The 21,445-nt window shown below is 45.2% G+C and overlaps 5 protein-coding genes across 6 annotated transcripts in view; 1 reads left to right on the top strand and 4 right to left on the bottom strand.

The window, feature by feature from the left end:
• LOC306880073 (peptidyl-prolyl cis-trans isomerase FKBP3-like) overlaps positions 1-21,445 on the bottom strand; it is a 391,610-nt gene that overhangs the window by 125,366 nt on the left and 244,799 nt on the right. The window lies entirely within an intron of this gene.
• Positions 1-21,445, top strand: part of LOC306880071 (ena/VASP-like protein) — an 86,047-nt gene that overhangs the window by 57,286 nt on the left and 7,316 nt on the right. The gene's annotated exons all lie outside the window — the stretch shown is intronic.
• Positions 618-3,888, bottom strand: LOC306879920 (zona pellucida sperm-binding protein 4-like; the record flags this gene model as incomplete). Its single annotated transcript, XM_079433157.1, has 9 exons — positions 618-694; positions 773-845; positions 924-1,071; positions 1,144-1,336; positions 1,405-1,562; positions 1,632-1,729; positions 1,800-1,987; positions 2,061-2,220; positions 3,865-3,888. The coding sequence occupies 9 exons, from the start codon at positions 3,886-3,888 to the stop codon at positions 618-620; spliced, it is 1,119 nt and encodes a 372-aa protein (XP_079289283.1).
• LOC306879919 (zona pellucida sperm-binding protein 4-like) lies at positions 9,972-13,206 on the bottom strand (the record flags this gene model as incomplete). The annotated part of the gene is made up of 9 exons (XM_079433156.1): positions 9,972-10,048; positions 10,127-10,199; positions 10,278-10,425; positions 10,498-10,690; positions 10,759-10,916; positions 10,986-11,083; positions 11,154-11,341; positions 11,415-11,574; positions 13,183-13,206. 9 exons carry the CDS (start codon positions 13,204-13,206, stop codon positions 9,972-9,974), a joined length of 1,119 nt encoding a protein of 372 aa, XP_079289282.1.
• Positions 16,013-19,499, bottom strand: LOC306879918 (zona pellucida sperm-binding protein 4-like; the record flags this gene model as incomplete). The annotated part of the gene is made up of 9 exons (XM_079433155.1): positions 16,013-16,089; positions 16,168-16,240; positions 16,319-16,466; positions 16,539-16,731; positions 16,800-16,957; positions 17,027-17,124; positions 17,195-17,382; positions 17,456-17,615; positions 19,476-19,499. 9 exons carry the CDS (start codon positions 19,497-19,499, stop codon positions 16,013-16,015), a joined length of 1,119 nt encoding a protein of 372 aa, XP_079289281.1.

Genomic DNA, 21,445 nt, shown 5'->3' with positions numbered 1-21,445 from the left:
TGAGAACCCAAGGCTGTTCATTCCATTTTTCAAACTGAGAAACAACCTCTTTGAATGGGTGTTGCAATGACGTCACGGGACACATCTAACCCCAAAATCCGTGGCAATTACGAAAATTTGTGAGCTCTTGCAAAACTTCAGCGATCGCAAAATCCTGGAGGGACTGACTAGTAACCCAAAGGTCAAGGGTTCAAGTCTCAGTACCAGCAGGAATTATACATGCGAGTGAATGTATAACACTACCTTCAATACCCACAGCTGAGGTGCCCTTGAACAAGACCCCAAACACCCAATTGCTCCCCAGCAAAATGTGTATGTTGGTTAGGCTAAACGTCCTGTTAACCAAAAGTTAATGATTAACCCTTAATTTGGTACCCTATGCAGTGGCCCAGGTTAACAACTGGAGGTTGGATAAGGGTCATGGCTTGTACAGAAGCCTCGACTCAATGCATGACTTTACAAAAAGGAACCTTGGTTTAATAGTGTTAAAGAAAAAAATAAATAAAAATCCACAAACAGACGGAGAAGAGGCATGGATTACCAGATTCTGCAAAGCCAAAACAAAACCAATAGACAAAGATCTCGGTGTTCTGCAAGGTTTATTAAAAACACTAGATTTACAGGACCAGAGTAACTTCTCCACTAGAAACCACAGTCTGCTCACTAGAGATGGCCTTGATAGGGGTGTCTCTCCCTGAAAGAGAAATTTTAGAAGTGTGAACGCACTTATAAAATTCTCAGTTCCGCTAGTCAAGTTAAAGCAAGAACTCACGTTTCCTCGTGCAGCTTTGCTCACAAGAGCCGGATGATGGATGGCACACCTCTGTGCTGCAGTGGATGAAGATCTGACAGGGAAGAGAGAGGAGCAAGTCATAGAATCCACAAGTAGTAAAAATGAAACCGTGCAAGTAATGGGGGCATACAGTTTCCTGCAGAGGAACCAGTGAGGCTGGATCTACAAATGTGAACATTTTCACAACAAAGCGCTTGTAGTGGGTTGGGAACTGAAGACCAGACGATCCAGTCACTGGAACCAGTGTGGTCAGATAACGGTCGTCCTGGTAAGGGCATCTGAAGAGGAAAGAGGTGGTTAGAAAGTGCCTCCCAGTAGACAAACTGGATAAAGATTGGCTGTACACTCACCCATCAACCAGAAGGTCCCACTGGGGGAGACTGAGTGGACTGGGGGTTGAAGTCGCCCAACAACGTCCCAGCATCAGGACAATGTTGGGGTCAGTCCTCTCCATAATGTGCACCTCAACATACACAGGCTCCCGCAGGACTTTAGTGACGGGATAATCAGCGTCACTGTAGTAGGACGTGTAGGCCTCATCCCCTGAGGAACACTGGGGTTTAACCAGACTCAAGTTTGAAAGGCTTTAGGAAGACAGGACAAGACCTTACCTTCTGCGCACCCTTTGGTGACACATTGGCCATTGGCCAGTCTGAGCTCCACCCTGAGAGGTCCAGGAGCAGCTACTGGTGGAGGTGGAGGAACAGAGTTGACCTCCACAACCAGAGCTTCAACAGAAGTTCCAGAGTACCTACACTGAAAGAGAAGCCTGGACAACAGACGGTGAGCTTGTAGAATTTATCAAAGATTAAAATTCACACCAAGTCAGATCACTTACTCAAAATGACTGTCCCTTGTGATGGAACCAAATGGTCCAATGCCAACTTCATATGAGGAGGTCATTCGGTTCTCATACACCACATCTCCGCTGTCCTCCTGCGAATAGCAAAACTGTTGGCATCCAGTCCATAAGCAAAGCAGAATTACACCAGAAGCAGCTGCTCACCATCATGCTCGTGCCACATGCGGTCACAGGGAACTGGTATATAGCAAAAGAAGGTGTGGACTCCACAGGACCGCAAGGTGGGTCGTTTCCACCCAGTAGACTAACCGAATCCAGACTCAGTCGAGGCAGAGTAACGTCTCTAGACACCACTACCACAAACTGACCATCTCTAATACACTGGACGGTCACTGGAACAAAAGGTACAAGAGCAGGTTAATGCGGAGAATTTAACATGAACAGAATAAGATTGAGAACGCTTACCTGCCCTCCCATAGTAACACTGCTGCCCATTAAAGCAGCAGTTAATAGCTTCACACTCAGCACCACTGATCCCAGGTGGTCCACATTGGATCTGCTCATAGTCAGCTACAGCACATTTGTGAAGGGGCTCTGCCTGGGCCACTGGCTTCTGAAGCTGAAACTGCTGAGGAAACCGCTGGTCAGTTTGTTGTTGAACTGGCTGCCGAAACCGCTGGTCAGTTTGTTGTTGAACTGGCTGCCGAAACCGCTGGTCAGTTTGCTGTTGAACTGGCTGCCGAAACCGCTGGTCAGTTTGCTGTTGAACTGGCTTCTCAAACCGCTGGTCAGTTTGCTGTTGAACTGGCTTCTCAAACCGCTGGTCAGTTTGCTGTTGAACTGGCTGCCGAAACCGCTGGTCAGTTTGCTGTTGAACTGGCTTCTCAAACCACTGGTCAGTTTGTTGTTGAACTGGCTTTTGAAACCGCTGGTCAGTTTGCTGTTGAACTAGCTGCCGAAACCGCTGGTCAGTTTGCTGTTGAACTGGCTGCCGAAACCGCTGGTCAGTTTGCTGTTGAACTAGCTTCTCAAACCGCTGGTCAGTTTGTTGTTGAACTGGCTGCCGAAACCGCTGGTCAGTTTGCTGTTGAACTAGCTTCTCAAACCGCTGGTCAGTTTGTTGTTGAACTGGCTTCTCAAACCGCTTGTCAGTTTGTTGTTGAACTGGCTGCCGAAACCTCTGGTCAGTTTGCTGTTGAACTGGCTGCCGAAACCGCTGGTCAGTTTGCTGTTGAACTGGCTTCTCAAACCGCTGGTCAGTTTGTTGTTGAACTAGCTTCTCAAACCGCTGGTCAGTTTGTTGTTGAACTGGCTTCTCAAACCGCTGGTCAGTTTGTTGTTGAACTGGCTTCTCAAACCGCTTGTCAGTTTGTTGTTGAACTGGCTGCCGAAACCGCTGGTCAGTTTGCTGTTGAACTAGCTTCTCAAACCGCTGGTCAGTTTGTTGTTGAACTGGCTGCCGAAACCGCTGGTCAGTTTGCTGTTGAACTGGCTGCCGAAACCGCTGGTCAGTTTGCTGTTGAACTGGCTGCCGAAACCGCTGGTCAGTTTGCTGTTGAACTGGCTTCTCAAACCGCTGGTCAGTTTGTTGTTGAACTGGCTTCTCAAACCGCTGGTCAGTTTGTTGTTGAACTGGCTTCTCAAACCGCTGGTCAGTTTGCTGGAACAGAGCTTGAGGGTTCTGAGGCAAATTACTCCACTGTGGAACAGCATGACAGAAAGCACAAACTGCCAAAATCTGAAACAAACCCCAACTTCCAGCCATTGTTCAACAGCTAGTCACAAAACAGAGAGGCAGCCTTTTGGTCTTTTTGTACTCTACAGATTTCAGCTAATTAATGATAGCTCCTCCCTCTTCATTAATCCTCACGATTCTCCAGACTTGCATGAGTTGGAGCTTATGCAACTGTGTGATTCAATTACCCTTGTTACATGCATGAAAAAACAAACTTGAGCATAATTAAAAATAGCATACTTGTATTAATTTCTGCCATTTTGAATTCGGCCTTGGTTTTATCCTGCATTAGCTGAATCCAATTGTTGACTTTTTGACAATTCTGGGTTGTTTTATTCTTAAACCAGGCTCACACTACAGGACTTTTGGCTGGATTTTGCTGTCGCGGACAGATTCCACAGTCTACGACAAAACCCCCGGATCGTGACCAAATCGGTGCTCGTTGCGGTCGCTGAAGCTCGTTAAGTATGAGCAGGTCAGCAATGTGATCCAAACCTGTCTTGAGCTATCACAGACGCTATGACATTTTCAAACCTGGGGCACGTTCAGGCCCAACATTTTGCTACTGTTTCCGGGTTGAACGACATGTTTCCTGGAAACGGTGTGCAACGGGGTTTGAGATATGTTTTCTCATGTTTGGTGGGTGTTCCAAAAATGTCAGCCCAATCAGCAGCAACATGTATATAAACCACGCGGTATTAAAGAGACAGCTCGCACTATGGGTCCAAGTGAAGTCGTTTACAAATGTGTCCGCTGCAGCTCAGTATACGCAACAATTGAAGATATTAGAAGACATGTTTGTCATAAGTTTTATAGTAACATAGCATATCAACATGATGATGGTGAATTTGTAAGTAAATGTAATTAACATCAAAATAAATCCACAAGACAAAGTATATTGTTTGCACATGTTTATTTGCATTAAAGGAAAAATAACTGAAATAAGAGCACAAGTATAAATCTGGAACTTCTTTAGGTCTGTCTACATATCATGTAGTAATTGCAATGTCTTCTGTTCTGGTCCGTATCCTTTCCTTAGGAAGGTGTGCTAGATACTGATTCATGTAATATAAAAATACTATACATATTTATATATTTTGCTATTATATTTGTGGAGCGACACTTTCATAAACTTTTCTATGCTCCTCGGATTATATAATGGTAATTATTACAATATCATAGCACAACAACAGTGATCAGCAATAATGATAAGCCTAATACTCACAATACAAATATTAAGGTCATATAGATCATAGCACAGTCTCGGAGGTAAGAAGTGGATTATCCTTCATCTGAAATATTTGTCTTTTCATCCTGAAATGCGAGGCAAATGTTGGATCACAATAATTAGGAACCACAGTTTCAACAAATCCCTTCACTCGATTGGGATGTTCTCTTTTTTTCTGGACGGCAAGGGCAGTGACTGTAACATCGAGTGTATTTTGCAGTATTAAATATGTATTTACACCGATTTCATCAGGCTCTGAAAATTCTTCAAAAAGAACACAAAGAATGGCCTTCTCAGCTGCCATAGTTGCAACACTTACATCATCAGAACAGGGTGTTTAACGCACCACCGTTTCCTTTTAATAAACGTTTTGCACTATTTTTTCGGGGCTGAACGCAGCCCTGTTTGTTATTATCGCCAGGTGATCTGGTAATGTGTGTGACACAATGACAAGATGGAACTAATCCAGCCAATCACAGTGCAGATGGTATAATCGGTCTTATCATGGATCTTTATGAACAGAAACGAAACTCCACAAATTAATCAAATCAACTAACTCGAAATAAATTGAACAAATGCATAGATTGTGTATATAATAACACGTTTCATTGTACTTTTTAATTAACTCCAACTCTTTACTCGGTTACCAAACAAAATGGCGCCGCTGATGGCAGCTATTGTGCGTTGCTCCTCGGTGTTTGTATTGTTTTTGTTTGTTTTTCCTGTTTTTTGTTTTTCAAATAAGATCAGCTTTACCAGGGATGATCTACTGAACATTCGGCAGAACACACCACAAAATCTTCTACCGGTTTTTGATTTTTCGGACGTTTTGCTGGACATTGTAGTTGGCGGAGCTGTAGCTCTGGTCAAACGCTTCAGGAGGCGCAGACGGGGAAAGAGAGCCGGCGCGCTCGTGAAACTTCGTCAGCGCGGATTTAGAACGGCGTTGCCTAGCATCCATCTGGCGAATCTCCGCTCTCTACCCAACAAAACGGACGAACTCCTTCTGCTCACCCGGACAAACAAGGACTTTTCTAACTCTGCTGCTCTATGTTTCACGGAAACCTGGTTGAATGGCGACATACCGGACAGCGCGATCCATCTGCCTAATTACCAGCTGATAAGAGCAGATCGGGACACAGAATCAACGGGGAAATCGCGCGGCGGCGGGACATGCTTTTACATCAATGAGAGGTGGTGTACAGATGTAACTGTTTTAAAGAAGATGTGCTGCTCAGATCTAGAAACGCTCTTCATTAACTGCAAGCCGTTCTATTCGCCGCGGGAGTTCTGCTCGTTCATTCTCGTGAGTGTTTACATTCCACCGCAAGCGCACGTGAGCACAGCTCTACAGAAACTCGCTGATCTGATCACAGAGAGTGAACAACAACACCCGGACTCTGTTTTAATCATTCTCGGGGACTTTAATAAAGCAAATCTCTCCCGTGAACTGCCAAAATACAGACAGCATGTTACATGTCCCACCAGAGACAGTAATATATTGGATCACTGTTACACAACAATAAAGGACGCATATCACTCGGTTCCACGAGCAGCTTTAGGACTCTCTGATCACTGTTTGGTTCATCTTATTCCATCCTACAGGCAGAAACTTAAGTCTGCGAAGCCTGTATTAAGATCTGTTAAAAGATGGACTAACGAAACAGAGCGGGATTTACAAGCCTGTTTCGACCTGACTGATTGGTCTGTTTTTGAAGCTGCAGCAAATGACCTGGACGAGCTCACAGAGACTGTAACATCATATATCAGTTTCTGTGAGGACATGTGCATTCCTACCAGGACTCATCTATTCTACAACAATGACAAACCATGGTTCACTGCCAAACTCAGACAGCTCCGTCAGGCCAAAGAAGATGCTCACAGAAAGGGGGATAAAGTCTTGTACAAACAGGCCAAATACACACTGGAAAAGGAGATCAGAGTGGCAAAGAGGAATTATTCTGACAAGCTCAGGAACAAATTCTCTTCCAGCGATCCGGCTTCAGTGTGGCTTGGATTAAAGGACATCACCAGCTACAAAACACCACCCCCCAGCACTCTGGAGAATCAACACCTGGCAGACGACTTAATACGAGTTCTTTTGTCGTTTTGAACGATCACCCCACACCCGCCCAGAACACCCCTCCACACAACCATTCACACCTCCAGCAACCCCTCTCTCCCCCACACCTACAATTCAAATCAGCGAAGACGATGTGTGCCAGGTCTTCAGGAAAAACAAAAGAAGGAAAGCACCTGGTCCAGATGGTGTGTCACCAGCCTGCCTAAAAATCTGTGCTGAGCAGCTGGCCCCCATCTTCACACAGATCTTCAATAGATCACTGGAGCTGTGTGAAGTCCCCTCATGCTTCAAACGCTCCACCATCATCCCCGTCCCAAAGAAACACAAAATTACTGGACTTAATGACTACAGACCTGTGGCACTAACGTCTGTAGCCATGAAATCATTCGAAAGACTGGTTCTGGCTCATCTGAAGGACATCACTGGACCCTTACTGGACCCCCTGCAGTTTGCCTACAGAGCAAACAGGTCTGTGGATGATGCAGTCAACATGGGACTGCACTTCATCCTGCAGCATCTGGACAGACCAGGGACTTATGTGAGGATCCTGTTTGTGGACTTCAGCTCTGCTTTTAACACCATTATCCCGGAAACCCTTCAAAATAAACTAACTCAGCTCTCCGTCCCCACCTCCGTCTGCCAGTGGATCAACAGCTTCCTGACAGACAGACAGCAGTTAGTAAAGCTTGGCAAATTCTCATCCAGCACTCGAACCATCAGCACTGGAGCTCCTCAGGGCTGCGTACTCTCCCCACTGCTCTTCTCCCTCTACACCAACGACTGCACATCTAAAGACCCCTCTGTCAAGCTCCTGAAGTTTGCAGACGACACCACACTGATCGGCCTCATCCAGGACGGTGACGAGTCTGCTTACAGACAGGAGGTTAAGGAGCTGGCTGTCTGGTGCAGTCTCAACAACCTGGAGCTTAACACGCTCAAAACTGTGGAGATGATCGTGGACTTCAGGAGAAACCCCCCTGCTCTCCCCCCACTTACCATCATGAACAGCACCGTGACTGCAGTGGAGTCATTCAGATTCTTGGGCACCACCATCTCTCAGGACCTAAAGTGGGATATTCACATTGACTCCATTGTCAGGAAGGCCCAGCAGAGGCTGTACTTTCTTCGCCAGCTGAGGAAGTTCAACCTGCCACAGGACTTACTGAAACAGTTCTACTCTGCCATCATTGAATCCATCCTCTGCACCTCAATAACTGTCTGGTTCAGCTCAGCTACCAAATCTGACCTCAGAAGACTACGGAGGGTAGTCCGGACTGCTGAGCGAATCATTGGTACAACCCTCCCCACTCTCCAAGAACTGTACTTATCCAGAGTGAGCAAAAGGGCTGGTAAAATCACTCTGGACCCCTCACATCCAGCACACAACCTCTTTGAACTGTTACCATCTGGTCGACGCTACAGAGCTCTGAGCACCAGAACGACCAGACACAGGAACAGTTTCTTCCCTCAGTCAATACATCTCATGAACACTCAATAAATAAACGTAGAACACACAACTAATACATTATCCATTCACCACACTCACTTATTTTATTTTCTCATTTCTAATTTGCACATACTTCACCTGTACATACATAGTCGCCTATATTATATATTATATATTGTGTATTTTTTATTTTTTTTGCTGCTTTGTACATTGGCTATTGGCTATTTCCTGTTATTTTGTTTCATTACCTGTGTCCTGTCCTGTTACTGTCTTTCTGTTGCACTGTGGAGCTTCTGTCACTACAACAAATTCCTTGTATGTGTAAACATACTTGGCCAATAAAGCTCATTCTGATTCTGATTCTTCTGATTCTCTTTCTACAGTACTGACAGTTCTTGTTATCCACGTCTTCCAAGCCATTGTTTCTGCCATATTCTCTTTTGTCGTGGTTTCTTTCTTTCGGATAAAATAACTGCACAGACCAATTGAAGGGCCAGTTGATCATCCATGCTTGAACATATGGCCTATAATCGTGAGAATGTATGTGAGAAAACGTATTTTTGCTTTCCACTGAATGTTCTGTAGTGGGTGCACCTCGTTAGTGTTGTGTTGTATGTGCGCAGCTATGACAAGACAGCGACAGATGAGAAGGAATCTTGTTGCGTAGTGTGAGCAACACAGTGACTCGACTAGTCTTTCAATCATGTAGTATGAGCTTGCCATTAGAAACACATCTTGGAATGTACAGCCACTATCTTCAGACTGTATCAAAAGAAAGTTGATTTAAAGTGAAATTGACGTGACGTGGCCAAGTATGGTGACCCATACTCGGAATTTGTGCTCTGCATTGAACCCATCCAAAGTGTAGACACAGCAGTGAACACACACCCGGAGCAGTGGGCAGCCATTTATGCTGCGTTGCCCAGGGAGCAGTTGGGGGTTCGGTGCCTTGCTCAAGGGCACCTCAGTCGTGGTATTGAGGGTGGAGAGAGCGCTGGACATTCACTCCCCCCACCTACAATCCCTGCCGGCCCGAGACTCGAACCCGCAACCTTTGGATTACGAGTCCAACTCTCGAACCATTAGGCCACGACTGCCCCATTAGACCACTTTCGTCACTGTATCTCCAGCGCCGTGTATAACGGTGTCGCGTGATCGAGAGCAGCCCGTGGCTCCGGCCTGAGCAGATTAACAGTCTGCGGCGCGTAGCGCAGATTCGTTCCGCTCTTCGGTTCGTTTGTCCAATGTAGCTCTTGTAAATTGGCATGAGAACCCAAGGCTGTTCATTCCATTTTTCAAACTGAGAAACAACCTCTTTGAATGGGTGTTGCAATGACGTCACGGGACACATCTAACCCCAAAATCCGTGGCAATTACGAAAATTTGTGAGCTCTTGCAAAACTTCAGCGATCGCAAAATCCTGGAGGGACTGACTAGTAACCCAAAGGTCAAGGGTTCAAGTCTCAGTACCAGCAGGAATTATACATGCGAGTGAATGTATAACACTACCTTCAATACCCACAGCTGAGGTGCCCTTGAACAAGACCCCAAACACCCAATTGCTCCCCAGCAAAATGTGTATGTTGGTTAGGCTAAACGTCCTGTTAACCAAAAGTTAATGATTAACCCTTAATTTGGTACCCTATGCAGTGGCCCAGGTTAACAACTGGAGGTTGGATAAGGGTCATGGCTTGTACAGAAGCCTCGACTCAATGCATGACTTTACAAAAAGGAACCTTGGTTTAATAGTGTTAAAGAAAAAAATAAATAAAAATCCACAAACAGACGGAGAAGAGGCATGGATTACCAGATTCTGCAAAGCCAAAACAAAACCAATAGACAAAGATCTCGGTGTTCTGCAAGGTTTATTAAAAACACTAGATTTACAGGACCAGAGTAACTTCTCCACTAGAAACCACAGTCTGCTCACTAGAGATGGCCTTGATAGGGGTGTCTCTCCCTGAAAGAGAAATTTTAGAAGTGTGAACGCACTTATAAAATTCTCAGTTCCGCTAGTCAAGTTAAAGCAAGAACTCACGTTTCCTCGTGCAGCTTTGCTCACAAGAGCCGGATGATGGATGGCACACCTCTGTGCTGCAGTGGATGAAGATCTGACAGGGAAGAGAGAGGAGCAAGTCATAGAATCCACAAGTAGTAAAAATGAAACCGTGCAAGTAATGGGGGCATACAGTTTCCTGCAGAGGAACCAGTGAGGCTGGATCTACAAATGTGAACATTTTCACAACAAAGCGCTTGTAGTGGGTTGGGAACTGAAGACCAGACGATCCAGTCACTGGAACCAGTGTGGTCAGATAACGGTCGTCCTGGTAAGGGCATCTGAAGAGGAAAGAGGTGGTTAGAAAGTGCCTCCCAGTAGACAAACTGGATAAAGATTGGCTGTACACTCACCCATCAACCAGAAGGTCCCACTGGGGGAGACTGAGTGGACTGGGGGTTGAAGTCGCCCAACAACGTCCCAGCATCAGGACAATGTTGGGGTCAGTCCTCTCCATAATGTGCACCTCAACATACACAGGCTCCCGCAGGACTTTAGTGACGGGATAATCAGCGTCACTGTAGTAGGACGTGTAGGCCTCATCCCCTGAGGAACACTGGGGTTTAACCAGACTCAAGTTTGAAAGGCTTTAGGAAGACAGGACAAGACCTTACCTTCTGCGCACCCTTTGGTGACACATTGGCCATTGGCCAGTCTGAGCTCCACCCTGAGAGGTCCAGGAGCAGCTACTGGTGGAGGTGGAGGAACAGAGTTGACCTCCACAACCAGAGCTTCAACAGAAGTTCCAGAGTACCTACACTGAAAGAGAAGCCTGGACAACAGACGGTGAGCTTGTAGAATTTATCAAAGATTAAAATTCACACCAAGTCAGATCACTTACTCAAAATGACTGTCCCTTGTGATGGAACCAAATGGTCCAATGCCAACTTCATATGAGGAGGTCATTCGGTTCTCATACACCACATCTCCGCTGTCCTCCTGCGAATAGCAAAACTGTTGGCATCCAGTCCATAAGCAAAGCAGAATTACACCAGAAGCAGCTGCTCACCATCATGCTCGTGCCACATGCGGTCACAGGGAACTGGTATATAGCAAAAGAAGGTGTGGACTCCACAGGACCGCAAGGTGGGTCGTTTCCACCCAGTAGACTAACCGAATCCAGACTCAGTCGAGGCAGAGTAACGTCTCTAGACACCACTACCACAAACTGACCATCTCTAATACACTGGACGGTCACTGGAACAAAAGGTACAAGAGCAGGTTAATGCGGAGAATTTAACATGAACAGAATAAGATTGAGAACGCTTACCTGCCCTCCCATAGTAACACTGCTGCCCATTAAAGCAGCAGTTAATAGCTTCACACTCAGCACCACTGATCCCAGGTGGTCCACATTGGATCTGCTCATAGTCAGCTACAGCACATTTGTGAAGGGGCTCTGCCTGGGCCACTGGCTTCTGAAGCTGAAACTGCTGAGGAAACCGCTGGTCAGTTTGTTGTTGAACTGGCTGCCGAAACCGCTGGTCAGTTTGTTGTTGAACTGGCTGCCGAAACCGCTGGTCAGTTTGCTGTTGAACTGGCTGCCGAAACCGCTGGTCAGTTTGCTGTTGAACTGGCTTCTCAAACCGCTGGTCAGTTTGCTGTTGAACTGGCTTCTCAAACCGCTGGTCAGTTTGCTGTTGAACTGGCTGCCGAAACCGCTGGTCAGTTTGCTGTTGAACTGGCTTCTCAAACCACTGGTCAGTTTGTTGTTGAACTGGCTTTTGAAACCGCTGGTCAGTTTGCTGTTGAACTAGCTGCCGAAACCGCTGGTCAGTTTGCTGTTGAACTGGCTGCCGAAACCGCTGGTCAGTTTGCTGTTGAACTAGCTTCTCAAACCGCTGGTCAGTTTGTTGTTGAACTGGCTGCCGAAACCGCTGGTCAGTTTGCTGTTGAACTAGCTTCTCAAACCGCTGGTCAGTTTGTTGTTGAACTGGCTTCTCAAACCGCTTGTCAGTTTGTTGTTGAACTGGCTGCCGAAACCTCTGGTCAGTTTGCTGTTGAACTGGCTGCCGAAACCGCTGGTCAGTTTGCTGTTGAACTGGCTTCTCAAACCGCTGGTCAGTTTGTTGTTGAACTAGCTTCTCAAACCGCTGGTCAGTTTGTTGTTGAACTGGCTTCTCAAACCGCTGGTCAGTTTGTTGTTGAACTGGCTTCTCAAACCGCTTGTCAGTTTGTTGTTGAACTGGCTGCCGAAACCGCTGGTCAGTTTGCTGTTGAACTAGCTTCTCAAACCGCTGGTCAGTTTGTTGTTGAACTGGCTGCCGAAACCGCTGGTCAGTTTGCTGTTGAACTGGCTGCCGAAACCGCTGGTCAGTTTGCTGTTGAACTGGCTTCTCAAACCGCTGGTCAGTTTGTTGTTGAACTGGCTTCTCAAACCGCTGGTCAGTTTGTTGTTGAACTGGCTTCTCAAACCGCTGGTCAGTTTGCTGGAACAGAGCTTGAGGGTTCTGAGGCAAATTACTCCACTGTGGAACAGCATGACAGAAAGCACAAACTGCCAAAATCTGAAACAAACCCCAACTTCCAGCCATTGTTCAACAGCTAGTCACAAAACAGAGAGGCAGCCTTTTGGTCTTTTTGTACTCTACAGATTTCAGCTAATTAATGATAGCTCCTCCCTCTTCATTAATCCTCACGATTCTCCAGACTTGCATGAGTTGGAGCTTATGCAACTGTGTGATTCAATTACCCTTGTTACATGCATGAAAAAACAAACTTGAGCATAATTAAAAATAGCATACTTGTATTAATTTCTGCCATTTTGAATTCGGCCTTGGTTTTATCCTGCATTAGCTGAATCCAATTGTTGACTTTTTGACAATTCTGGGTTGTTTTATTCTTAAACCAGGCTCACACTACAGGACTTTTGGCTGGATTTTGCTGTCGCGGACAGATTCCACAGTCTACGACAAAACCCCCGGATCGTGACCAAATCGGTGCTCGTTGCGGTCGCTGAAGCTCGTTAAGTATGAGCAGGTCAGCAATGTGATCCAAACCTGTCTTGAGCTATCACAGACGCTATGACATTTTCAAACCTGGGGCACGTTCAGGCCCAACATTTTGCTACTGTTTCCGGGTTGAACGACATGTTTCCTGGAAACGGTGTGCAACGGGGTTTGAGATATGTTTTCTCATGTTTGGTGGGTGTTCCAAAAATGTCAGCCCAATCAGCAGCAACATGTATATAAACCACGCGGTATTAAAGAGACAGCTCGCACTATGGGTCCAAGTGAAGTCGTTTACAAATGTGTCCGCTGCAGCTCAGTATACGCAACAATTGAAGATATTAGAAGACATGTTTGTCATAAGTTTTATAGTAACATAGCATATCAACATGATGATGGTGAATTTGTAAGTAAATGTAATTAACATCAAAATAAATCCACAAGACAAAGTATATTGTTTGCACATGTTTATTTGCATTAAAGGAAAAATAACTGAAATAAGAGCACAAGTATAAATCTGGAACTTCTTTAGGTCTGTCTACATATCATGTAGTAATTGCAATGTCTTCTGTTCTGGTCCGTATCCTTTCCTTAGGAAGGTGTGCTAGATACTGATTCATGTAATATAAAAATACTATACATATTTATATATTTTGCTATTATATTTGTGGAGCGACACTTTCATAAACTTTTCTATGCTCCTCGGATTATATAATGGTAATTATTACAATATCATAGCACAACAACAGTGATCAGCAATAATGATAAGCCTAATACTCACAATAAAAATATTAAGGTCATATAGATCATAGCACAGTCTCGGAGGTAAGAAGTGGATTATCCTTCATCTGAAATATTTGTCTTTTCATCCTGAAATGCGAGGCAAATGTTGGATCACAATAATTAGGAACCACAGTTTCAACAAATCCCTTCACTCGATTGGGATGTTCTCTTTTTTTCTGGACGGCAAGGGCAGTGACTGTAACATCGAGTGTATTTTGCAGTATTAAATATGTATTTACACCGATTTCATCAGGCTCTGAAAATTCTTCAAAAAGAACACAAAGAATGGCCTTCTCAGCTGCCATAGTTGCAACACTTACATCATCAGAACAGGGTGTTTAACGCACCACCGTTTCCTTTTAATAAACGTTTTGCACTATTTTTTCGGGGCTGAACGCAGCCCTGTTTGTTATTATCGCCAGGTGATCTGGTAATGTGTGTGACACAATGACAAGATGGAACTAATCCAGCCAATCACAGTGCAGATGGTATAATCGGTCTTATCATGGATCTTTATGAACAGAAACGAAACTCCACAAATTAATCAAATCAACTAACTCGAAATAAATTGAACAAATGCATAGATTGTGTATATAACACGTTTCATTGTACTTTTTAATTAACTCCAACTCTTTCTACAGTACTGACAGTTCTTGTTATCCACGTCTTCCAAGCCATTGTTTCTGCCATATTCTCTTTTGTCGTGGTTTCTTTCGGATAAAATAACTGCACAGACCAATTGAAGGGCCAGTTGATCATCCATGCTTGAACATATGGCCTATAATCGTGAGAATGTATGTGAGAAAACGTATTTTTGCTTTCCACTGAATGTTCTGTAGTGGGTGCACCTCGTTAGTGTTGTGTTGTATGTGCGCAGCTATGACAAGACAGCGACAGATGAGAAGGAATCTTGTTGCGTAGTGTGAGCAACACAGTGACTCGACTAGTCTTTCAATCATGTAGTATGAGCTTGCCATTAGAAACACATCTTGGAATGTACAGCCACTATCTTCAGACTGTATCAAAAGAAAGTTGATTTAAAGTGAAATTGACGTGACGTGGCCAAGTATGGTGACCCATACTCGGAATTTGTGCTCTGCATTGAACCCATCCAAAGTGTAGACACAGCAGTGAACACACACCCGGAGCAGTGGGCAGCCATTTATGCTGCGTTGCCCAGGGAGCAGTTGGGGGTTCGGTGCCTTGCTCAAGGGCACCTCAGTCGTGGTATTGAGGGTGGAGAGAGCGCTGGACATTCACTCCCCCCACCTACAATCCCTGCCGGCCCGAGACTCGAACCCGCAACCTTTGGATTACGAGTCCAACTCTCGAACCATTAGGCCACGACTGCCCCATTAGACCACTTTCGTCACTGTATCTCCAGCGCCGTGTATAACGGTGTCGCGTGATCGAGAGCAGCCCGTGGCTCCGGCCTGAGCAGATTAACAGTCTGCGGCGCGTAGCGCAGATTCGTTCCGCTCTTCGGTTCGTTTGTCCAATGTAGCTCTTGTAAATTGGCATGAGAACCCAAGGCTGTTCATTCCATTTTTCAAACTGAGAAACAACCTCTTTGAATGGGTGTTGCAATGACGTCACGGGACACATCTAACCCCAAAATCCGTGGCAATTACGAAAATTTGTGAGCTCTTGCAAAACTTCAGCGATCGCAAAATCCTGGAGGGACTGACTAGTAACCCAAAGGTCAAGGGTTCAAGTCTCAGTACCAGCAGGAATTATACATGCGAGTGAATGTATAACACTACCTTCAATACCCACAGCTGAGGTGCCCTTGAACAAGACCCCAAACACCCAATTGCTCCCCAGCAAAATGTGTATGTTGGTTAGGCTAAACGTCCTGTTAACCAAAAGTTAATGATTAACCCTTAATTTGGTACCCTATGCAGTGGCCCAGGTTAACAACTGGAGGTTGGATAAGGGTCATGGCTTGTACAGAAGCCTCGACTCAATGCATGACTTTACAAAAAGGAACCTTGGTTTAATAGTGTTAAAGAAAAAAATAAATAAAAATCCACAAACAGACGGAGAAGAGGCATGGATTACCAGATTCTGCAAAGCCAAAACAAAACCAATAGACAAAGATCTCGGTGTTCTGCAAGGTTTATTAAAAACACTAGATTTACAGGACCAGAGTAACTTCTCCACTAGAAACCACAGTCTGCTCACTAGAGATGGCCTTGATAGGGGTGTCTCTCCCTGAAAGAGAAATTTTAGAAGTGTGAACGCACTTATAAAATTCTCAGTTCCGCTAGTCAAGTTAAAGCAAGAACTCACGTTTCCTCGTGCAGCTTTGCTCACAAGAGCCGGATGATGGATGGCACACCTCTGTGCTGCAGTGGATGAAGATCTGACAGGGAAGAGAGAGGAGCAAGTCATAGAATCCACAAGTAGTAAAAATGAAACCGTGCAAGTAATGGGGGCATACAGTTTCCTGCAGAGGAACCAGTGAGGCTGGATCTACAAATGTGAACATTTTCACAACAAAGCGCTTGTAGTGGGTTGGGAACTGAAGACCAGACGATCCAGTCACTGGAACCAGTGTGGTCAGATAACGGTCGTCCTGGTAAGGGCATCTGAAGAGGAAAGAGGTGGTTAGAAAGTGCCTCCCAGTAGACAAACTGGATAAAGATTGGCTGTACACTCACCCATCAACCAGAAGGTCCCACTGGGGGAGACTGAGTGGACTGGGGGTTGAAGTCGCCCAACAACGTCCCAGCATCAGGACAATGTTGGGGTCAGTCCTCTCCATAATGTGCACCTCAACATACACAGGCTCCCGCAGGACTTTAGTGACGGGATAATCAGCGTCACTGTAGTAGGACGTGTAGGCCTCATCCCCTGAGGAACACTGGGGTTTAACCAGACTCAAGTTTGAAAGGCTTTAGGAAGACAGGACAAGACCTTACCTTCTGCGCACCCTTTGGTGACACATTGGCCATTGGCCAGTCTGAGCTCCACCCTGAGAGGTCCAGGAGCAGCTACTGGTGGAGGTGGAGGAACAGAGTTGACCTCCACAACCAGAGCTTCAACAGAAGTTCCAGAGTACCTACACTGAAAGAGAAGCCTGGACAACAGACGGTGAGCTTGTAGAATTTATCAAAGATTAAAATTCACACCAAGTCAGATCACTTACTCAAAATGACTGTCCCTTGTGATGGAACCAAATGGTCCAATGCCAACTTCATATGAGGAGGTCATTCGGTTCTCATACACCACATCTCCGCTGTCCTCCTGCGAATAGCAAAACTGTTGGCATCCAGTCCATAAGCAAAGCAGAATTACACCAGAAGCAGCTGCTCACCATCATGCTCGTGCCACATGCGGTCACAGGGAACTGGTATATAGCAAAAGAAGGTGTGGACTCCACAGGACCGCAAGGTGGGTCGTTTCCACCCAGTAGACTAACCGAATCCAGACTCAGTCGAGGCAGAGTAACGTCTCTAGACACCACTACCACAAACTGACCATCTCTAATACACTGGACGGTCACTGGAACAAAAGGTACAAGAGCAGGTTAATGCGGAGAATTTAACATGAACAGAATAAGATTGAGAACGCTTACCTGCCCTCCCATAGTAACACTGCTGCCCATTAAAGCAGCAGTTAATAGCTTCACACTCAGCACCACTGATCCCAGGTGGTCCACATTGGATCTGCTCATAGTCAGCTACAGCACATTTGTGAAGGGGCTCTGCCTGGGCCACTGGCTTCTGAAGCTGAAACTGCTGAGGAAACCGCTGGTCAGTTTGTTGTTGAACTGGCTGCCGAAACCGCTGGTCAGTTTGCTGTTGAACTGGCTGCCGAAACCGCTGGTCAGTTTGCTGTTGAACTGGCTTTTGAAACCGCTGGTCAGTTTGCTGTTGAACTGGCTTCTCAAACCGCTGGTCAGTTTGCTGTTGAACTGGCTGCCGAAACCGCTGGTCAGTTTGCTGTTGAACTGGCTTCTCAAACCACTGGTCAGTTTGTTGTTGAACTGGCTTTTGAAACCGCTGGTCAGTTTGCTGTTGAACTAGCTGCCGAAACCGCTGGTCAGTTTGTTGTTGAACTGGCTGCCGAAACCGCTGGTCAGTTTGCTGTTGAACTGGCTGCCGAAACCGCTGGTCAGTTTGCTGTTGAACTGGCTTCTCAAACCGCTGGTCAGTTTGCTGTTGAACTGGCTTCTCAAACCGCTGGTCAGTTTGCTGTTGAACTGGCTGCCGAAACCGCTGGTCAGTTTGCTGTTGAACTGGCTTCTCAAACCACTGGTCAGTTTGTTGTTGAACTGGCTTTTGAAACCGCTGGTCAGTTTGCTGTTGAACTAGCTGCCGAAACCGCTGGTCAGTTTGCTGTTGAACTGGCTGCCGAAACCGCTGGTCAGTTTGCTGTTGAACTAGCTTCTCAAACCGCTGGTCAGTTTGTTGTTGAACTGGCTGCCGAAACCGCTGGTCAGTTTGCTGTTGAACTAGCTTCTCAAACCGCTGGTCAGTTTGTTGTTGAACTGGCTTCTCAAACCGCTTGTCAGTTTGTTGTTGAACTGGCTGCCGAAACCTCTGGTCAGTTTGCTGTTGAACTGGCTGCCGAAACCGCTGGTCAGTTTGCTGTTGAACTGGCTTCTCAAACCGCTGGTCAGTTTGTTGTTGAACTAGCTTCTCAAACCGCTGGTCAGTTTGTTGTTGAACTGGCTTCTCAAACCGCTGGTCAGTTTGTTGTTGAACTGGCTTCTCAAACCGCTTGTCAGTTTGTTGTTGAACTGGCTGCCGAAACCGCTGGTCAGTTTGCTGTTGAACTAGCTTCTCAAACCGCTGGTCAGTTTGTTGTTGAACTGGCTGCCGAAACCGCTGGTCAGTTTGCTGTTGAACTGGCTGCCGAAACCGCTGGTCAGTTTGCTGTTGAACTGGCTTCTCAAACCGCTGGTCAGTTTGTTGTTGAACTGGCTTCTCAAACCGCTGGTCAGTTTGTTGTTGAACTGGCTTCTCAAACCGCTGGTCAGTTTGCTGGAACAGAGCTTGAGGGTTCTGAGGCAAATTACTCCACTGTGGAACAGCATGACAGAAAGCACAAACTGCCAAAATCTGAAACAAACCCCAACTTCCAGCCATTGTTCAACAGCTAGTCACAAAACAGAGAGGCAGCCTTTTGGTCTTTTTGTACTCTACAGATTTCAGCTAATTAATGATAGCTCCTCCCTCTTCATTAATCCTCACGATTCTCCAGACTTGCATGAGTTGGAGCTTATGCAACTGTGTGATTCAATTACCCTTGTTACATGCATGAAAAAACAAACTTGAGCATAATTAAAAATAGCATACTTGTATTAATTTCTGCCATTTTGAATTCGGCCTTGGTTTTATCCTGCATTAGCTGAATCCAATTGTTGACTTTTTGACAATTCTGGGTTGTTTTATTCTTAAACCAGGCTCACACTACAGGACTTTTGGCTGGATTTTGCTGTCGCGGACAGATTCCACAGTCTACGACAAAACCCCCGGATCGTGACCAAATCGGTGCTCGTTGCGGTCGCTGAAGCTCGTTAAGTATGAGCAGGTCAGCAATGTGATCCAAACCTGTCTTGAGCTATCACAGACGCTATGACATTTTCAAACCTGGGGCACGTTCAGGCCCAACATTTTGCTACTGTTTCCGGGTTGAACGACATGTTTCCTGGAAACGGTGTGCAACGGGGTTTGAGATATGTTTTCTCATGTTTGGTGGGTGTTCCAAAAATGTCAGCCCAATCAGCAGCAACATGTATATAAACCACGCGGTATTAAAGAGACAGCTCGCACTATGGGTCCAAGTGAAGTCGTTTACAAATGTGTCCGCTGCAGCTCAGTATACGCAACAATTGAAGATATTAGAAGACATGTTTGTCATAAGTTTTATAGTAACATAGCATATCAACATGATGATGGTGAATTTGTAAGTAAATGTAATTAACATCAAAATAAATCCACAAGACAAAGTATATTGTTTGCACATGTTTATTTGCATTAAAGGAAAAATAACTGAAATAAGAGCACAAGTATAAATCTGGAACTTCTTTAGGTCTGTCTACATATCATGTAGTAATTGCAATGTCTTCTGTTCTGGTCCGTATCCTTTCCTTAGGAAGGTGTGCTAGATACTGATTCATGTAATATAAAAATACTATACATATTTATATATTTTGCTATTATATTTGTGGAGCGACACTTTCATAAACTTTTCTATGCTCCTCGGATTATATAATGGTAATTATTACAATATCATAGCACAACAACAGTGATCAGCAATAATGATAAGCCTAATACTCACAATAAAAATATTAAGGTCATATAGATCATAGCACAGTCTCGGAGGTAAGAAGTGGATTATCCTTCATCTGAAATATTTGTCTTTTCATCCTGAAATGCGAGGCAAATGTTGGATCACAATAATTAGGAACCACAGTTTCAACAAATCCCTTCACTCGATTGGGATGTTCTCTTTTTTTCTGGACGGCAAGGGCAGTGACTGTAACATCGAGTGTATTTTGCAGTATTAAATATGTATTTACACCGATTTCATCAGGCTCTGAAAATTCTTCAAAAAGAACACAAAGAATGGCCTTCTCAGCTGCCATAGTTGCAACACTTACATCATCAGAACAGGGTGTTTAACGCACCACCGTTTCCTTTTAATAAACGTTTTGCACTATTTTTTCGGGGCTGAACGCAGCCCTGTTTGTTATTATCGCCAGGTGATCTGGTAATGTGTGTGACACAATGACAAGATGGAACTAATCCAGCCAATCACAGTGCAGATGGTATAATCGGTCTTATCATGGATCTTTATGAACAGAAACGAAACTCCACAAATTAATCAAATCAACTAACTCGAAATAAATTGAACAAATGCATAGATTGTGTATATAATAACACGTTTCATTGTACTTTTTAATTAACTCCAACTCTTTCTACAGTACTGACAGTTCTTGTTATCCACGTCTTCCAAGCCATTGTTTCTGCCATATTCTCTTTTGTCGTGGTTTCTTTCTTTCGGATAAAATAACTGCACAGACCAATTGAAGGGCCAGTTGATCATCCATGCTTGAACATATGGCCTATAATCGTGAGAATGTATGTGAGAAAACGTATTTTTGCTTTCCACTGAATGTTCTGTAGTGGGTGCACCTCGTTAGTGTTGTGTTGTATGTGCGCAGCTATGACAAGACAGCGACAGATGAGAAGGAATCTTGTTGCGTAGTGTGAGCAACACAGTGACTCGACTAGTCTTTCAATCATGTAGTATGAGCTTGCCATTAGAAACACATCTTGGAATGTACAGCCACTATCTTCAGACTGTATCAAAAGAAAGTTGATTTAAAGTGAAATTGACGTGACGTGGCCAAGTATGGTGACCCATACTCGGAATTTGTGCTCTGCATTGAACCCATCCAAAGTGTAGACACAGCAGTGAACACACACCCGGAGCAGTGGGCAGCCATTTATGCTGCGTTGCCCAGGGAGCAGTTGGGGGTTCGGTGCCTTGCTCAAGGGCACCTCAGTCGTGGTATTGAGGGTGGAGAGAGCGCTGGACATTCACTCCCCCCACC

This window comes from Barbus barbus (genome assembly GCF_936440315.1).
Source record: "Barbus barbus genome assembly, chromosome: 14".
Taxonomy (NCBI): Eukaryota; Metazoa; Chordata; class Actinopteri; order Cypriniformes; family Cyprinidae; genus Barbus; species Barbus barbus.
Note: the sequence above shows the minus strand (reverse complement) of the source record. Positions and strands in the feature narration are given on the sequence as shown.